The sequence below is a fragment of the Aulostomus chinensis genome, chromosome 13 (assembly GCF_037954235.1).
Source record: "Aulostomus chinensis isolate RoL2024-O1b breed Wild chromosome 13, RoL_Achi_v1.0, whole genome shotgun sequence".
NCBI classification, from domain to species: Eukaryota; Metazoa; Chordata; class Actinopteri; order Syngnathiformes; family Aulostomidae; genus Aulostomus; species Aulostomus chinensis.
The window spans coordinates 12728034-12746612 of NC_141332.1; the positions used below are offsets into that span (position 1 = coordinate 12728034).

The 18579-nt window shown below is 43.5% G+C and overlaps 1 protein-coding gene across 1 annotated transcript; it reads right to left on the reverse strand.

The window, feature by feature from the left end:
* Positions 1–907: 907 nt before the first annotated feature.
* On the reverse strand, positions 908–17876 carry kctd12b (potassium channel tetramerisation domain containing 12b). The gene is made up of 2 exons (XM_086221380.1): positions 16441–17876; positions 908–1969 (listed from the first exon to the last, which is right to left on the reverse strand). The coding sequence occupies exons 1-2, from the start codon at positions 17282–17284 to the stop codon at positions 1392–1394; spliced, it is 1422 nt and encodes a 473-aa protein (XP_086077506.1). The 5' UTR covers positions 17285–17876; the 3' UTR covers positions 908–1391.
* Positions 17877–18579: the final 703 nt, after the last annotated feature.

The window sequence follows — 18579 nt, forward strand, 5'->3', positions numbered from 1 at the left end:
CTCTCACAGAGAGATAAATTGAGATCTTTGCTTGTTGTGACTGACAGTGTAAGCAACAATTGGTGCTCTGACATTAGCTGCTTCTCCAAGACTGAGCACATGGATCTTGTACAGATCCTTAGAGACTAAATGATGGAACATAAAAATAAACCAAATGCATAACAATTCCCAACTTGCACCTGAGATACATCACTGGTCACTGGAACAGCTACTGCAACAGTTCTATTTTCTTTCTTTATCTTACAACAACATGGACAACATGGACAACTTGCAGGCATTTAAAAATGGCAGAATCAACATAGACATGGCTCCCGTTACGCACCACTGAAGGTAAACGCCGTCAGGAAGCTGATGTGTTATTTACGGGCCATTTGGTAATCCCGGGCTGCTCACACAGATATGAGAGCAATCCCTCTCCTCTTCTCACAAGAAAGGGAATATTTCCCTGAAACTGCAAAGTTTTCCTCTAAGTTCAGGTGCAAAGGAATTAACTGGCAGGGTGACAGAAAAGAGAATAACTGCACGTAGTTTTTCATTTCACTGTGATTTTTTTCCCCCCTAAATACCACCTAACAAAGACCACGAGAGCACATTTAACACACCTGTCAATGCATTAGTGAAGCTTTATGAACATTTCATGCAGAGCAGCTTGTGGAACAAATGGTGGTGTGCACTGTTTCATGTAGCCATTATTGTCATTATTATTCCCCTCTCCAGCCGTCGGTAATTACCCATTTGGCTTGCCGGTACACTGCTTTCTGAATTCTTCCCATCGCTTGCTTGAAGATAATGTAATCACAAAATGAAGCAAAAGGCAGAGCTTTGGAATCACAAGCGGGGAGCAGAAGAGAAGCTTTGAAGTCATACGGTTAATATTGATGAAGGGAGATATTTTAGATGATTAGCACCAGAGATTTCACTTCTTTCCTTTATTTTGCATCAGCAAGGTCAAAGCCTAAATTTCCACACTTAGTTTACAAGTTGCAGTTGCTCGATCGGTGGGCACAGTAGAGAGAGAGAGAGAGAGAGAGAGAGAGACGGAGAGAGAGCAGGGCAGTTCATGACTTTACAGCATTAGCCTCTGACTTCGTGAAAAGATGATTATAAATTATTCAAATTATTTATTAATATTTTAACCAAAAAAAATAGCCTTGGTGAATAAAAAAGTGAAACTAAGAGTCTCTATAGGGTAGTTTTCTTTCATGGAAAAGGACATAGTTTTTGCATTCTAAACTCAGCCCTAAACACTAAAATCAGTGAGTCAATTCAATTTGGGTTGACATGCAAAAGCTACTAGTAAACTTCTGAGTGTCTTCACAAAACTTAGATGTAAGTTTAACTTTCCGTTGTTATAAAATCCTCTGATTTCACCATGGCGCCGCAGTAAAGCTCTATGCATTGTACTTCTTAAGCAAGTCACTTTGCCAGTGCCTCTTGCGATCAGGAAACACTTTGGGCATGCGGATCTTTTTGAAGTCCTCAATGCATTTCTTCAGATCCTCTTCCAGCAGCTTCCTCTCCTCCTCGTTCTCGTCCACCACAGACGGGGGGCCGCCATTCTCTCGGTTGGTTAGTCGTGGCAGTGTCTTCAGGTCCAGAGTGGTCGGACGCTGGGGGCTCTCAACAAGAGGTGGCGTTGTGAGTGGACTGGAAGTGGAGGGAGTTTTAGATGGCGGCAGAGGTGGGGGCAATACTGGTGGTGACCATGGTGGGAAATCAGGGCAGCTTGTGGCAGGAAGTGGAGAAGGAGGAGGAAGAGGAGGAGTTAGAGGGGGAGGAGAGTCCAGGAATTGTGGGTGTAGTACATCCATTGGGCTGCTGTTGGTCTCTGGAAGGCTTTGGGTTCGGCCGCTGCTGACGAGCTCCTCAGAGGCGGATTCATGACGAGCTGGAGCGGGTTGAGATGATCCCAGCTCAGTGAGAACCGGAGAGTCAGAGGCCGTCACCTTGGAAACAACTGATGAACCACCTGCAGCAGAGAGAAATTGGGAAGATGTAATTAATGTCAGGCAAAAAATAAGATGAGGGGATCACTTTCACATCCGACCCCCGGCAGGTCTTTAATACCTGAAGCACCTTTTCCTCCTAATGTTCGCAGATAAATATGTTGACAACCTGATCGGATGAAATTATATGAAATGACCACAACCTCTTGACACTGCATCATGTGGTGGCATCACAGGACATCTGTTACACTTCTTTGCTAGCACCACAGAAACAATGCCAATAGAGAGACAATTATGATCATTATGCTCATGTGGTTTGGTTTTTGTTTTTTGGGGGGTTTCAAAAATGCTACTTTGTAATTTTTCTCCCACAGCAGCTGCTTTATATCAAATTCACCGTCAGAGAACAAGGTTTGATGTCATGTCCATTCAGTTCCAACTGCACATTATCTTTCTACATGTGGAGTTTTTCAAACTGGTTAAACTCACTAAAAAGACATAATTGATCCCTTTCCTGCTGTTTTTCTTTTTTCTTTTTTTAATGAAAACAATGTTATACAGATACACATGGTGTTTCTGTGGTTGATATTTTATATATTTGCTCCAGTTGGTCTTTTGAAAAATAGATAAAGGTATCAGATATACAGTAATTCAAATATTGTTTCTCACTGCTGCTCAAGGTATTCGGAACTTTAAAAAATGTTAGATACATGTAAATATACACAACTGTACATAAAGTAGTGCTCCAGGTAAGAGTGCACTGTAACGTAAATGCAAGAGTAAGATTAGCAGCAGAATTGTGAGTAGAACATGGTTTAATGATGCGGGCCTCAAATGACCACCTGGGTTTTGTTTTTACATCGATGCCGATCAGAGCCGGAGTCATGGTCACTGCAGTCACATGACCGAGGATCAAATACAGATTCAACCTTTTCCCATTGCAGACAAAACACAGATATTAGCTAGTTAGCACGGTACAAGCTGTTACTAGGTCTCCGAACACATTTTCCTTTCTTGAACAAGCGGTGACAGAAGACTGAATTTCCCAATGAAACATGTCTGACTGACTGTGTGTGTGTGTGTGTGTGTGTGTGTGTGTGTGTGTGTGTGTGTGTGTGTGTGTGCGCGCGTGCTTGTTAGTGTGTTTTCCTCCTGCTTCTGTTTTTATGCCTGGAAGATTGAATAAAATTGTGTGGTAAAAGCATATTTCATACTCCGACTCAGCTATGCAGTGTGTTTGAATTAAGGTCTAAGCAACGTTAACCGGGGGAGCTTTACGCAGACATTTTTATTACATTTCACTTGTTTAGTTTTCCTTATCAAAGTGTGTCAGTCCTGTGGCTGGCACAGAAACAAGCGTCTAAGCTTTGGGCTTCACAGTTTTTTTGTTTCCAAGAGCACAAAAGTAAACACAAGCTGGCAGGAGGGCATGTGTGAAAACAGAAATTAGCTGAGAAAAGAGCTCACCAGGAGGGGAGCGGTGACACAAGATAAGAAGAATGAAGTTGATTTCAGAATATCCCTTTACTGTTTTGATTGCATGTAGAAGAAGAAACACCGTGACTGAGCGTAATGGCGTGAAAACACTGAAGCTTGGTGAGACATTTTTCACAGTGAGTTGAGTTTTCGTCTCATCTGCGTGTGAGGAGAGAGCGGAGGTTGTTCAAGTGTGACTTCTCAGAAGACTTGGAACAACACGTGCGCATTTTAAAGACCATTTTAAAGGTCCCATGCAGGGAAAAATAGATCCTCCTAGTTTTAATCCTGTGCTTGTTGTTCATTTACGCCTTTATGTATCCCAAATGTTTCTCTAAATATCCGTATCAGATCATTTCTACACATTTACATTTTGTTTTTATTCCTGTAAAAAAAAAAAAAAATTCAAACCATAAATATATATTGAATGGATTCAGTGTTTGATGACTCATCCTACACCCATGGGCGTGTGCGAATTTTGATCCAATGACAATGTTTTCTGTGTCTTTAGTACCCCTCTCCCGTCCATTACTTCACTGCAGCCCCCAAAAGATCTTTAAGAATTACATAGTAAAAAGAACAGCTGTAAAATGGAGGATAAGTTATTTTCAGCACCCTAACAGCCCGGTGTTACAGTCGCAGTTTGATTCATTTTACTGACAACTTCCGAATGCGAGTCGCACAACAGAGTGATTCAGCCACGTTCAAGAAGGCTAACAGGAAGTAGCTCCGTTGAGGCTGTAGAATGGTGGATAATTGCTCTGAGCGTCACACTGATAACAATTAGAAAGATTAGAATATTCACATTCGTTAACAGACAGCTAACCAGAGGTTTGGCTAGCATGAGTCTGTAGGATGTTCGACACATTCAGGTATTAGATGACGTAAATGCCAGTCCAAATCCACCATGAGTCCCTCCCAAGTGTCACGGTTTTAAAACAAGGTTTTAAGCAGAAACAAGTAGAATTCTTCATGTGGCTCTTAAATGGCCACCTCTTCTTCTTCTTTTAGGTTGTAACAGCTTTTGGCATTCATGATGCTGTATTACTGCCAGAATGGCCACCTCTCTCCTTACTAACGGCCTATTTTCCAGAGACCAGCGAACAGACTTCCTTCACATTTCACGTGATGGCACACAGTTTCAGCTTTGGCTCAACATGTCACAACAACCTTAGTCCATGTCCTCACTGCAGCGTATAAATTTCAAAATGCATCCTCTCCAGGCTCAGAGTTTAACCACAAATAACACCTCCTCTGTGGGGAAATCACTCATTTTTGTGTTGTAGTGGGAGGGGAAAAAAAAAAAAGACCCGAACAAATCTTGACGATGTACGATTGTTTTGCAGCATCAATTTTGAAGTTCTTCACTTCATCTCCTGACTGTTCTGTTCAATGTGGATGTTGAACCTTCGTAAAAAAAAAAGATCAGAAAATGCTGTAAAACGTCTCCACCGCTCGCGTGCTGCTCACAGGGCGCATCACAGAATATTAAATCACACTCTCCCGCCATATGAAAAAAAAAAACGTACAAACAACTAATCTCTCCCACTGCCTGGAAGAAAGACAACCCCAAACCCACACGTGTGTAGAGACATACAAAGACACGCAAGGGTCTGCACTCTTTCCTTCAACGGGGCTCATTGTCACGGCAACGCATCTTATATAACAGGAAAAGCTGCTTGTGTCATACGGAGGGGGCACAGAATATTCTCCCTCCATCTTGGCTTTATAAATACCTGAATGTGTGACACAGTGTAAAGTGTGCTCTTGTGTGTTTGTGCATATATGCGTAAGCACGTGTGTGTATTCTGTATGTGTGTGGGTGGTTTTTTTTCTCTGTATATTCACAGAACGTATTGGCATTTAAAAGTGGGACAGATAAAGACAAGAGAAAAGGAAGAGAGTTTGTGTGTGTGTGTGTGTGTGTGTGTGTGTGTGTGTGTGTGTGCGCGTGTGCGTGTGTGCGTGTGTGTGTGTGTGTGTGTGTGTGTGTGTGTGTGTGTGTGTTGTTTGGTGCATTCAATGTCTCACATAATGAATACATGTGTTTTGAGGGCCGCCTGGACGTGGGAGTATGGGGGCTTAGCAGTGTCGGAGGAATAATCCACTGGGGGGCGGGGGGGGGGGATGGGCACCATACTTTCCTCCATCACTAAGCCTTGTGGAGGAGAGCAGTGAAAGAGAGCACTCAAGCCTTTTCCCCAGGCCACTTCTCCAGGGATACATGCAAAAGCCAAAGTACTTTATCACACATCCTCTCTCTCAATGTCTCCCATCTGTTCAGTGTGACACATCCCTCCGTTGCCATCATTACTGCTATTAGCAACTCTAATGTGTCACCGTTGCCAGGGTTTAGCACCTTGCTGTCACAAAATGTCCCCTCTCAGGATTGTTTATTTTTTTCCACCCCACTTGATTCCTGAATATTTTGTACGCAGTGTTTTCTTACACACGAATGAATGAATAAAACCATTCATTATTATATGCACTGAAAAAAGTGGGTTTTTTTTCTTTTGCTGGCATATTTGAGGAGCTCCTACGTCCGTGACCTGACTTTGGATAAGCGGTTGAAGGTGGATGGATGATGGATGGATGAATGGATGGATAGAGGTCACAAAGATATTTTTGTCCCTCCTGTATCACTAATTTGTGACTCCGGAGTGTTGAAAGCACCAGCCAGGTATATTTAGCTTGAAGCTAACACTCACTTGAGGCTAACAACATCTGCAGGAAAAAGACAATGGCAAAACTGACCTGGAAACTCAGTTTACAAATTCTCATGCTCATCATCCGGTGTCATCCATGTCTCCTTAATCCAGCCTTTTGCTCAGTAATCTTTGATTTGAGCTTGAAACAAATAAACTATAACTCCTCTGTCTTGGTAGGGTTGAGTGTGACCAGCTGGTGCATTCAGCTGAACCACCTCGCTCTCTCTCTTCTGTGTAGACAAGCGTGGATTTCTGAGCATACAGCTGGATTAAGAAGACATGGATCATGATGAATGATGCATTTAAGAGTTTGTAAATTGTCATTTTGGACATTTTTACTGTTCTTTGTAGTCGGTGGCTAGAAGACGCTATTAGCTTCAAGTTAACATGGCTGACTCTTTCTGCATTCCTGAGTCACAAAAAAGTGATGCAGAAATGAAGAAAAAAAAAACTCCCTGTGAGCTCAAAACACCTAAATTTGAGCACTTAAGAGGCAAAAAAAGAAAAAAAAACAGTTAAGGGTAGGTATCACTTGAATGTTTATCATCTCAGTTTAAAAAAGTAAACTTTTTTTAAAGAACAAATTTTGTGTACTAAATCAGCTGCAGATTATTTACATCTGACAACCAAAAAAACCCCAAATTTGCTTGTAAAAAGTGAAATCATTTCCAGACGTAGAAAGCAAATTATTTGTTGAAGTGAGACCTAAAATCAAGTCCCTTCATCTCTGCTGCTAAATGTTGTGTTCTGTCTTAAATTGATTGTAATGAGATTTCTTTTTTTTTTTTTATCTTTGATTATTAGAAGAATATTCTTTGTAAAACACAAGTTTCTACACTGTAAACAATCAGGAGTTGCTTTCGCACGGAAGAAGAGAAAATAATTGTACCTGAAAAATAAACAACTTCCTCAGAAGCGATTCAGCAGGGAATAAGAAAAAGAACAGGCAAGTTGAAACTTCTTATAAAGAGACGTAACTGTGGGATGAGTCGCCGTCTTATAACATATAGGTCAGGTGCTCAAACGCCACATGGCTCACTCTGTTGAAGAGCAGGAGAGACATACACCATGTTACCTGGTATCAGCGTTCACAGGCTACTCAGATATGACATGAAGCTGTCAGAGTTACAGAATAGAAGTTGACAGCGCGTCTTCTCACAGTCACGGCCCTGAAATGTCAGTCAAACATCAGCATGGGAGAAATACCTCGTCGCAGGAGTGAAGCTGAGACACGATACGGCCAGAAATAATTTAAACCTACTTTTGTAACAAACAGAAAGTAGTTGCAGTATTGTTATAATTTATAGTTCCACTCTCATCCGCCGAGGACTCTGCCTGTGTGTCTGCAGAGTGGGATGATATACGGAGTTCTGCGCCTAAAATAAACCTAATTACAGTTTCTCCTAGCAGCTGCACCGTACATCGGACATGTTATATAATTTTACATTATATTAATATATATTAATGTTACTATTTTAAAATTTATGTGTCTTTGGAAATCAATAAAGAAACAAATACTCCCTACTTTTTTCTTTAAAGTACATTAAAGGGCCTGCATTCTTTTGCTCGAGTTAATAGGTTGAATCAGTACTTCTACTTTTGATTTTACGAGTGGGTTTATTTTTGCCACATTTATTAAATACAGCAATAAATACAATATATCTGTTCTCCCATATAGATTAAATGTATTGCTGTCCTCTCTTGACCTATATCTTCTACAATAATGTGGAACGTTTGGACAAATACGACTGAGATACATACGGATATTTGTTCAGAATCCAAAGTTGGTCACAAAAGCGAATCAAGAGACTTTAGTGATGTTTCAAAGCGAACACATCACTAATATCTGTGCTACCTTGATTTACACTTTAGTCAACTGGGAGCACTTTTGAAAAATTCACTCTTTCGGGTGGTGGTGTTTGACCTGAGGATGGTGGAGATTAGCAAATAACAGGACAGCATCATTTCCATGGCAACGCCTCAGTGATGTGCAGGCACCAGAGCCACACAAATGCATAGTAATGCCTCTCAGCCTGAGAGGCTTTTATTCAGCCAGCGAGAGGGAAGATGTACATATGGTGCTCTCCTGCTGTTCTCAAGCAAATTCATGCCACATAGTTTTGATAATTACAGGATGTTTTATATCTAATGACCTGGTATTCAACTCAGATATCCAACATCTGCTTTGTGAAGTGATCTGTATGGCGTCTAATGACGGGACGGGCCTCACCACCTACAGGCTTCTCCCTCATTGTCTCTCCTCTCTGATTACCATCAGTGCCAACACAAATGGGGATGTAATCAGACGTTGTGACACTATATTCTTCAGACTGCATTTACATGCTGAGGCCTAATCATGGTCTCCACATCAAAAATCACTGGAGTGCACTCGTCTCCGAGCAATTACAAACCTGTCAATCTGCGTAATGTGGAGGAAATGGGTGACGCAAAGAGAGGGAGACCAGGGAGCTGCTGCCAAATAAGAAAAGCAAAGAGGGAGTGACGGGGTTACAAGAGAGAGAAGGAGAGGGAGGTGTTTGAAGTAAACCTGTCAGCCATCATTTATAATTAACCAGCAGCTGAGGCTTTTCAATGCATTTGGGAGTGGGGAATGATTATTTTATTTTTTGAAGACTTGCGCTAAATCTACTTCCGATGTCCTGCCGACGCTGATTCACCTGCTCCGTGTCTTCTCCTGAGCTGCAGCCCTAAGGGCCTCAATCCATCTCACCAAAGCATCCTAAAGCCCCCACCTGGCTTGGCCCCCACCCTAAATTCTGTTTTGTTTTTTTCTCTCTCTCTCTTCTGTTTTTCCAGCCATGCCCGAGACTGCATGCAGCAGCACCAAGGACAACACTGACTGTTCAGATTACTGATAATTAGTGGGGCAGATTAGAGCGCAAGTCTCCAGATGGCTGACGTGAATCCCGGCACTGAAAGACACGTTTACAACTTGCGGCTTAAACCTACGAGAGACACTGTAACAGTTCCCTGTGCTTCCACACTGGCCTCACCAAGTTGATGTATCGTTGTCAGACGATTCTAAGTTAGACAATATTATCATAAGACATAAAATACACGATGTTACCTTTCTTCATAACAAGAGATCAACGGCGAAATACTCAGAGATTGATACCAAGAAAGTAAACCCCATTGACTTGAAGTAAATCTGCCATCATGAGGCATTTATGTGTAAAGAATGAAACTTTAAAAGAGTTGTTAAAATTGTTAAAAACATCTACCGACGATCCACGGGAGGTTCATAACAGAGTAGCTAGATCCTCCTGGACACAGAGAAAGGTCAGAGTTCAATGTTTTCATTTAAGTCAACACTGATTACGAAAGGCAGAAAGAAAATTATTAATGGCTGGTTTTTAGAATAATCCTCATCCTGTTTTTAAATGAAGTTTTAGGCGAAAAGTTGCAGCAGTTTCGTCTTGTCTTCAAGTACACAGCGCCATCGCAGTCTAGTTTGAGTCGATGTAGATGAACTGACAAAGATTTCCTCAGTGTTGAAGTTTGTGTGTCCCTTCGACTGATTTTCAATTTAGTTTTTAATCTTTTGACTAAACTACTATTAGTTTAAGTAATTTCAGTGTCATTCATGAAATTTCCTCAAGTTTTAGTCTTGTGTCAGTCGCTTTGATCAGAAGACTTTTCATAGTACTTTTTATAGTAGATTTACTACGAACAGCAGAAACGTAAACATGTATATAGTCAAGCTCTGCATGTGCAGGATCGATATTTTGAAACAAGGTGTTATAAATTGCCTCGGGGTCTTCTAAATATGGTTTTGTATATTTGAAAGGAACATTTTTACAAACTGGTGGCTGAATCTTTTAGGGAGCATTCAGCAGATTCTTGACTGTTATTGCAACAACTTCCGTCTCTCTTTAACCAATCTGTTTCCTTCCTGTCTTTCTTCCGTTCTAACGCCTCGTGACTCGCTGCTCTCGCTCGTCTTCACACATTTACAGTCACTATGTTACTCTATGTTAGGAATGTACCACTTCTACACAGAGGTGGGAAAATAAAGTACAAATACTGTGTTAACAGATTTCTGTACTTTACTTAAGCATTCATTTTACTTCTGTGTATATACTTTATACTCCTTATATTTTCCAAACAGGCTTGTAGCTTTGGAGCCTATCCCAGCTGACATTGGGTGAGAGATTATATTATATTATATTATATTATATTATATTATATTATATTATATTATATTATATTATATTATATTATATTATATTATATTATATTATATTATATTATATTATATTATATTATATTATATTATATTATAATATATTATATTATATTATATTATTGCCTGAACTTTTCCACTTGCCCTCAGTAAGATGTTGAATCTTTACTCCTCTGTCTTTTTTTGACACAAGTATCTGTACTTCAATCTAAATAAAGAATGCGTGTACTTATGCCACCTCTGCCTGTGTGTTTTGTTGCTTTCCCTCTTCATCCCATAACTGTGTTCCTGACACTCACTCTACCTAATTTCATGCTCCCTCGTTCCCAACCTATTTTTGCTCCGCTGTCCCTCATGCCTTCCTTTGTCAGTAACTTTGTCTGCATCCTGGAGCTTGACAGGGAAAAGGAAGCATTTATAGAGTTCATAGAGTATAAATACTGTACATCTCTGTCTTCCCTCAGCTTTGACCCCTGGCTTGCCCTGGTGAAGTCCCCCTGGCTTACGGGGGCCAATATGTTTGGTGACAGCTGTTCTCTGGAGATGGAGATGTGTGTAGAGGAGGAAGAGGAGGAAGGGGGGAAGGGGAGCACAGCGTGCTGCTGGAGGATAGAACTGTGCGGTGAAGGTACACATCTGGCTAAATGCCTGGCTCACTATAAATAGGCCGACTCACAATAAGACTCACAAGACGCCGCGAGCCAGTGTCACTGTACTTTGTGGATGTGGATTTACATGGTGGCGTGGGTGAACCGTGCTGTCTTCAAGGACACACACACGACTCACATAAGCATGTATGTCAACACGTAAGCCGCACGCGCGCACACACACACACACACACACACACACACACACACACACACACACACACACACATTCTCATATTAGTGGAGACAGCATGCTTGCTCCCATTTTTCACTCCTATTATTTGACCTTCAAGTAATTAGCAGCGTATTGGTGCCGACCTTCCCTGATTATTGCTGTCAATAGAGAAGAGGGACGGCAAATGGCTTGTGTGCTTGTTGATGCCTTTTACCAGATCCCAATGAAGACTGAAAAGAAGCCAGCCAATTAGATGTACGTGCTCCGAGTCATTAGCCTAACGCAGGAGGGTTTGCTGTACATCTCCACCTAGCAACTTCCCTCCCTCTGTGTGCATGTGTGTGTATGTGTGTGTGTGTGTGTGTGTGTGTGTGTGTGTGTCTGTGTCTGTGTGCGTGTGTCTGTGTGTGTCTGTGTGCGTGTGTCTGTGTTTGTGTTGGGTTTAGAGACACCAAACGCCTGCTCAGCAGATTTGTGAGACGGGGAGTGCACCTAGTTCATTGTCCCTATATGGCCTCCCCAGCGCTGAGCCAACACAGCAGCCCAAATACCCACCGAACCTGTCCGCCAAACACCCACCAAACAAAACCGAGCCGCCGACATGTGACTCACTGATCTAAAAGTAGGCTGAGAAGACATAAACGAGCAGAGAGCCACAGATGGTTGCCTCTGAATGAACAGCCTGCTGACAACATCTGACAAGATCGTTGAAGATGTTCAGGAAGTGACACACTGTAGCTCTAACACACAGGATGTCTATTTTATTTTATTTTAATCTTGGAGAAAATATCACATATCCGGCTTTCGGGTGTTGAAATCGCACTATGAATCAATATTACTCTCAAGCATACTGAGTAATCTCATGGGTCTTGATCTGTTTGGTGTAATTGAATCTCTTAGTGATATAGCTGAGTCCAGCGAGGGCTGCATCAGCCTGGAAATCCAGCACCTCTCTAAATAACACCATCCTGGAGATGGAAGCACACTTTCCCCACCCTCGTCTTCCTCCTTCATCTCTCTGCTTCCTTGCCCCATTTTTCAGTCCCCTCTTTCCCTTGACGTACTTCCTGCTCCCCTCACTTCCTTTCTTTTTCCAAATAGGGAAAGTGCTGACCCAGCTGGCAAAGAGACAAGGGGATCATGAGAGAGGGAAGCAGGCTGGCCCGGGTGTACCATGTGGAGCGGCCTGAAGGGATGGGAACACAACATGAGGCAGATCACCCTCTCAAGGTGGAGAGAACTGCCATGTCATCTAGAGGCAATACGGAGCCGCAGGGATGACATACTTTTGTAAACCAACCTGGAAGTTCAAGGCATCGCCATGGGTTCCCTTGAACAGAAACCAATGAGATTTTTACAGGTCGTTGCTGAAAATAAGCTCCGTGGCAGACCAAATTTTGTTTTATGAGATAATATTCATAGATCAATGCCACATCTATCATTTTTTTAAGTCTAAAAGCAATCACTGGGTAAAAAGCTAACGTTTGGCTATTTACCAACTACTCCACAGACAGCGTCACCAAAACTAATTTGGCATTAAGCTCTGTAGCCTCGTTAAGCCATTTGATGGAAACGCACGTAAAAGTCTTTGAAATTCATGAGTGGAGGTTTGAAGAATTGAAGAATTTTATGCTTAAATATTGAACTATCAAGAGCTGGTGTGAACCACGGATGTCATTCCAGGTATCTACCAGAAAAGTCATTCATCAAACTCACTGACTTACACACAACAATGCTGATTTACTGACTCTATCCACCATGGCAACCATAATATAACATATTGCTAGGAATGAAAACTATGAATAATCAAATATGGTGTCAGTACTGATTGTGTCGTCCGTCCTGGAATCTGTGTTCTTCTGCAAGATAAACTATCTTTATTGGGTAGAAGCCGATCACCACTGTGGTGACACAACCTTCTTTGCTGTGGCTCACCAGAGCCGCACGCTACACTTTGCAGCCGTATGTTTCACAATATTCAAAAAGGAGAGCAGGAATCGCCCCGCCACCGCTGCTGAACGTCAACGCTTCTCACACGTCTACTGTTGAATGTGGAGTCTCAAGGTAAAGACGGAGAGCGTTTGAGACAGTGAAGCCTGGCATTTCACACATGAGGCCCTTCTCGCCACGTCAGTGCTAATGAGCGACCTTGGTGTGTTGGGGTGTGCGGCGGAGGACAGAAACAGAGGAATGCTGCCTGTGACTGTGTTTGTTTTGGGGCTGGAGAGATGCTGCAGGCAAATTAAATTCCTGGTCCCCCGGAGGATTCGACATGCATTCCAAACGCACTACAGAAATCATTTGCCACTTTTGTGAAGCTGCCGCGACAATGCTTTCATCTAAGCCAGTGGTGCTCAACCTTTTTTGAGTTGCAACCACCCAAAATAATCTGCTTGGTGTTTGCAAACCCCTGGTTCGCTCCTTTGTCCACAAACAGAATCATAAATTCTATTTTGGCTTTATTGGTTTAGAATTATTTTAATAGCTGCGCCATCACAGTCAACATGTGCACTTTAGTCCTAAATGAACAATAACAGACAGAAATAAAAAAATATATGACTGTGGCGCCTGAGCCTGTAAACGTATCAAAGTAAAATACTGTAACTGCCTTATTTTAAGAAAAGTTTTCATAGTTTACACTAGATTTCAGGAGCAGGAACACTTCGACTCTTGAACACGATAAAATCCATGCCAGGGAAAATTAGATCACTGTTACAGCTGGTAAAAGTATGAAAATGGTAACATTTAATATAAGAGCACCTTAATAATGATGAATGAAAGCGTATTTATACATGAGAGGGCAGAATAAGCTTTGCATAAGCATAATTAAACATTTATTAATGTTGTCTGTGACCATTTTCTTTAAAACTTGGGATCAAGTATCCCTTAAACCACACTTTACCAACCCCCCCCCCCCAAACAGTTTCACCTTCTATGTGTGCTGTAACCAATGAAGTCAGCCTGAACCAGATTAATAAATGTTACTAGATGATTAGTTACTTAGCTGTTAACTAAGCTTTACTTGCAGTTTAATATGCAATTACTGGTATCAGTGTACCCTTCTTGTTGAGTGTTACCATTAGAGTCGGTCTGCAGGCTAAAAGTCTGTTCCCACATCACCCCTAGGCGGTCATCGAGCTGAGAGCTTCGATGAGTCAGAAGTTAATGAAATCACCTACATTAACAGCTCACGCGGCCCAAGGGTGCGTCGAGGAAAAGGTTGGTTTCTTTTTTCAATGACAAAAACAAATCTTTTCGAAATCATTACTTCCGAGTGAATCCGTAAAGGCTACATTATTCAACAGCACTGGAATCAATCTGCCACAAGATTGTTACTGTAAGAGGTAATTAGGTCAATTATTGGCTGCAAAAAGAAGGGTTTTGTAATCTGCTTTAAGCTGGCTTGTTATCTCTGCATGTCCTGGTTTCTGTCCTAGCCGGTGCGCGAGCACGCTGAAGATAAGGGGGGTGGGGGGTGTAAATGTGGGAAAAGGTATGAAACAGACGGGAGGAAGAGGGAGCCCGAGGGTGCTTGATCGTCCCGTGTAAAGCAGACTTTATGTCTGCGGACATTTTATTTTAATGGCTCGAGTTTAGCAGAAAATGTCGATTTTTGTTATGATTTTATTTTTTATTTTTAAAGTGTTATTACAGGAGCCACAGCCGTACAAACACATTACAACTGCAACTAGAAAGAAGAAGGGGGGGGGGGGGGGAACATCTTTTATTTGACAAATCAATTGCTGAACATTTGAGCCTGCAGCGACACGCCGCAGCAACATATCGACTCGGATGTCAACAGCGCTCCGTGACACTGAAACACACACAATGCGGAGACACAAACGTATCATCACTGTCAGATTCGGAGGCGAAAACTACATGGTGAAAATCCTGCCTCCTTTCAGCTTTAAATTCACTCCACACTAAACCTCTTAGATGTAATATGATTAACAGCATCTATATTTTGGATATTTTCCCGTCTGGATGTTTATGGATTGAAGTGCCATCAGTTGGAGTCTGAGGTATATGACGCGCAGACCAGTTCTAATCTAAGGGCTGAAATCAGGCCCCTCTTACTATAAACTGACCTCACAGTGTCCTCGCTACAGCGGTGAACCCCCCCCCCCCCCCCCCTCCCTCCAGGGTCCTCAAACAAATAATACTGTACTTAGTATAATATTACAGAGCATGATCTTCATGGGAGACTACCACGCTGTTATCATTTTCTTTAACAACATGTAATCACGATCTCAAGATCGGTGTTTGAAAAAGCTCTTCAAAGAAATACGATGAGCAAAAGAGTTAAAAATCAAAATGACAAATATTAATAAAATAAGTAGCGGTGGCCGCTGGTGATGTAACACCCTCCTGTCCTCTGCCCTCCCAGCGTGGGTGATTAAAACACTGAAAGCTCCGTTCCACAATCAAAGGACACACTTCATCCTGCACCTCTTGCAACCTTTCCACGTCTCTTGAGCTTTCTTCTGTTTTATATTTGCGACCAGGAAAAAAAAAAAAAAAAAAAAAAAGGCTACACACAAATATATTTTGCTTGTGTAAAGTTTTTTTTTTTTTTTTTTGGAATCCTCTCCTCTCCAGGTGGCTATATGATGCTAACAAGCTAAACTCATTCATAAAAATAACGAAACTTGGCACAATCCCAAACACAGGACACGTTTAATAAAAACCCACTGGTGCCGGGGATTCTCGAGTCCCTCAAGGCTTATAAGACGTCCAATTATTTGGTAATTTAGTTCAGAGGAGCAGCACAGAGTCCGATCTGCTGGAGTAAGCAGGAAAAGTCTAGTTGTACACCCCCCCCCCCCTCCTCCTCCTCCCCCTCCTCCTCCCCCCTCTGAAGCCCTTTCAGTTATGCCCTCGCTCTGGGGCTCATGGTTGAGTCAGTTAGCTCTTGGTAGAGTTTTGTGCTTCGCCAAGGCCAAAGTAAGAGGTGACACATAGAAGGTGGGTCTCTGCGGGAGAAGCTGGTCGAGATTTGGGGGCTATGACTAGATGAAGCAAGGGCACAAAAACAAACAAACAAACAAAAAAGCTGGACCTGAGGATGAGGGGGTCTGGGGTCAAGGGAGGGGGGAGAAGTGGTAGATTCAGCCAGCAGAGAAGAGTCACAACGGGGTTCTGCTCACGGGGCGTGAGAGAAATGGATGTACGGGACATCTACGGAACATCTACTGGAGCAGGGGCCATCAGAGAGAGGCTGCAGGGGGACACTTGGAGATAGGGTTTGGGGGGCCATGGGAGGGGGTTACAAAGTCTCACTCACGGTAGAACACATATTCAGTGTAGCTGGTCCAGATCTTGTCGTCCGTCTGCTCGTGGGCAAAGGCGCAGGTTCCTGTGGAGTTGCAGGCCACCATGTGGAAGCCCGCGTCCGCCAGCTTGTCAAACGCCTGCTCCAGGAAGGTGAACTTGAGATAGTAGCGGGATGTGTAGCGCTCGGGGGGGCGGTCCGGGTCACGGCTCTCGTTCAGCGTCTCCCCAAATACCTCTTTGGCCAGGGAGGTCTTCCCACACACCATGATCCTCGCCACCCGGCGGAATTTGGCGTCGGTGTGGCTGTCTCGCCCCAGGGTGTACGAGCCTCGATAGCCAATGGTGATGAACCCAGACCTTTTCCCATCCATAGCTCCGGGCATGAGGCTGCCGCACGCCGCGGCAGCAGCGCCCAGAGACCCGAGGTTACGGGCAGTGTCAATCCCAGGTGACGAGTCCTCCGGGTCGCTCTGACATCCATCGTCGCCCAGCGAGTTCTGCTTGCTGATTTTGGGCGCCAGCAGTTTGACGAGCTCGGGCAGGTTGAAGAACTCAGCTTCTCTTTGCAGTCGCCCACGTTCGGGGAAGTGGTCCGGTAGAACCAGCTGCTGGTCCCGCATATAGTCCAGAATATAACGGAACAGGAAACCATCCCGGTCCACGAAGAAACGCCCCTTGGTGTCCCTGGCCAGTCCTTTGGCAGACTTCCGACTGAACATTTCCCAGAGGAGGGAGTCTGGCACACTGGTCAGGGTGGAGTAGCGGGTTATATACACCTGGCCACCTACGTTGAGCTCTATAATCTCGGGGAAGGGAACTTCCTCCCCAGATTTGCCGCTATCCGGTAAAGCCATGGTTCAGGTTTGGATCTCTCCCTCTTCGCTGTGTTTAAGGTCCAAACTGCAGTACTTGGATCAATAAGCAGTAGAAGCAACACTCTCACACACTCTCTCTCTCTCTACTCTAACTACAGCGTTCCTCCATGATAACTAAAACATAGCGCGGAGTGTTTCAGCAGCGCTCAGCGGAACCCTTCTGTCCATCGTCGTTACGCGCGGGGAGACGCGGTGAAGAAATCCCGCTCGTGCCAACAGCTCTCTGAACAGGAAGTGCGCGGATGTCACAACAGTCCATAACGACTTCTGCTTGCTCTAGTGTCGCTCGCTCGTCCTCGCGCAATCGGGATCAGGTGGCCCAACTTCAGTCACACAATCCATAGTTGGTGATGAGCGTCGGCGTGCCGTAGGTGAAGAGCCAGGAGATGAGGAGGACGGTCCAGGAGTAGTGAGAGACGAGGAAGACGTAGAGGAAGACCTCACATGCATCCATCGCCGGGCTGGTACTCACTCAGTTGTTCACTCCCTCCGTTACCATCTCTTGTCAGACCGGAACTCTGCTGCAGCCTCACCGAGGATACGCCGTTATTCCTCCCGTTTGGCCACGCCCCCTCGCGGTGACGCGCACACGCCCCTGCTTCTGTTTGACTTTACTGTACCGCCTCTCGTCCGGTCATTAATTATAATTCACTAACGTTTATTCAAACAGATACAAAGGCACTTTTCTTTTTTTTAATAAATCATGAGGTCCCATATGTGTCACGTGGTTTTCTAAACTAAACAAAATTACAATCACGCTTCCGCCTCATTTGAGAAATAAAGGACTTTTCAGAGCCAGCGGTGTTAATAGTGATCGTCTTTACGCACCTTAAATACTCGAGTACATTTATTAGAAATGTTGCTGGCGTCACAGCAGAGAACCCTTTCTCATCCGCCCTGCAGCCTAGTGTGTTATTGCTATTGTGTTGTGGTTCATTGTCAGCCGGCCTGCCGGTGTGGAGTCTTCATGTGTGTCAGGGGGGATCATTGATATCAGACCTGGCAGGCGTGAGCGGAGTCAGATGCGTTGATTCGTGTTCCTCTATTAAAACATGTGCAAATAAATAATCGAAACCTCGTGTTGCCGCGGTTTCATTAAAATGCATCGACTTGCATGCATGAGTAAGATGCATTTAATTTTGATGCATTTATTTTTGGGAGCGCTTACACACACAACGTGCAGTCAGGGTGGGGTTACAGCGACACCTAGTGGGCACCCGGGAAGAAGTATTTCCGTCAAAGCTTCATCTAAGGTTCCTTTTGGCAATCTTCTA

What these genes read in the sequence shown, in the direction of transcription:
- kctd12b (XM_086221380.1), bottom strand. Translation starts at nt 17,284, where the DNA reads ATGGCTTTACCGGATAGCGGCAAATCTGGGGAGGAAGTTCCCTTCCCC. An exon ending in CACTGAATATGTGTTCTACC is followed by an intron (nt 1,970 to 16,440) that starts GTGAGTGAGACT and finishes TCTCTGCTGCAG; the next exon opens with GTGGTTCATCAGTTGTTTCC.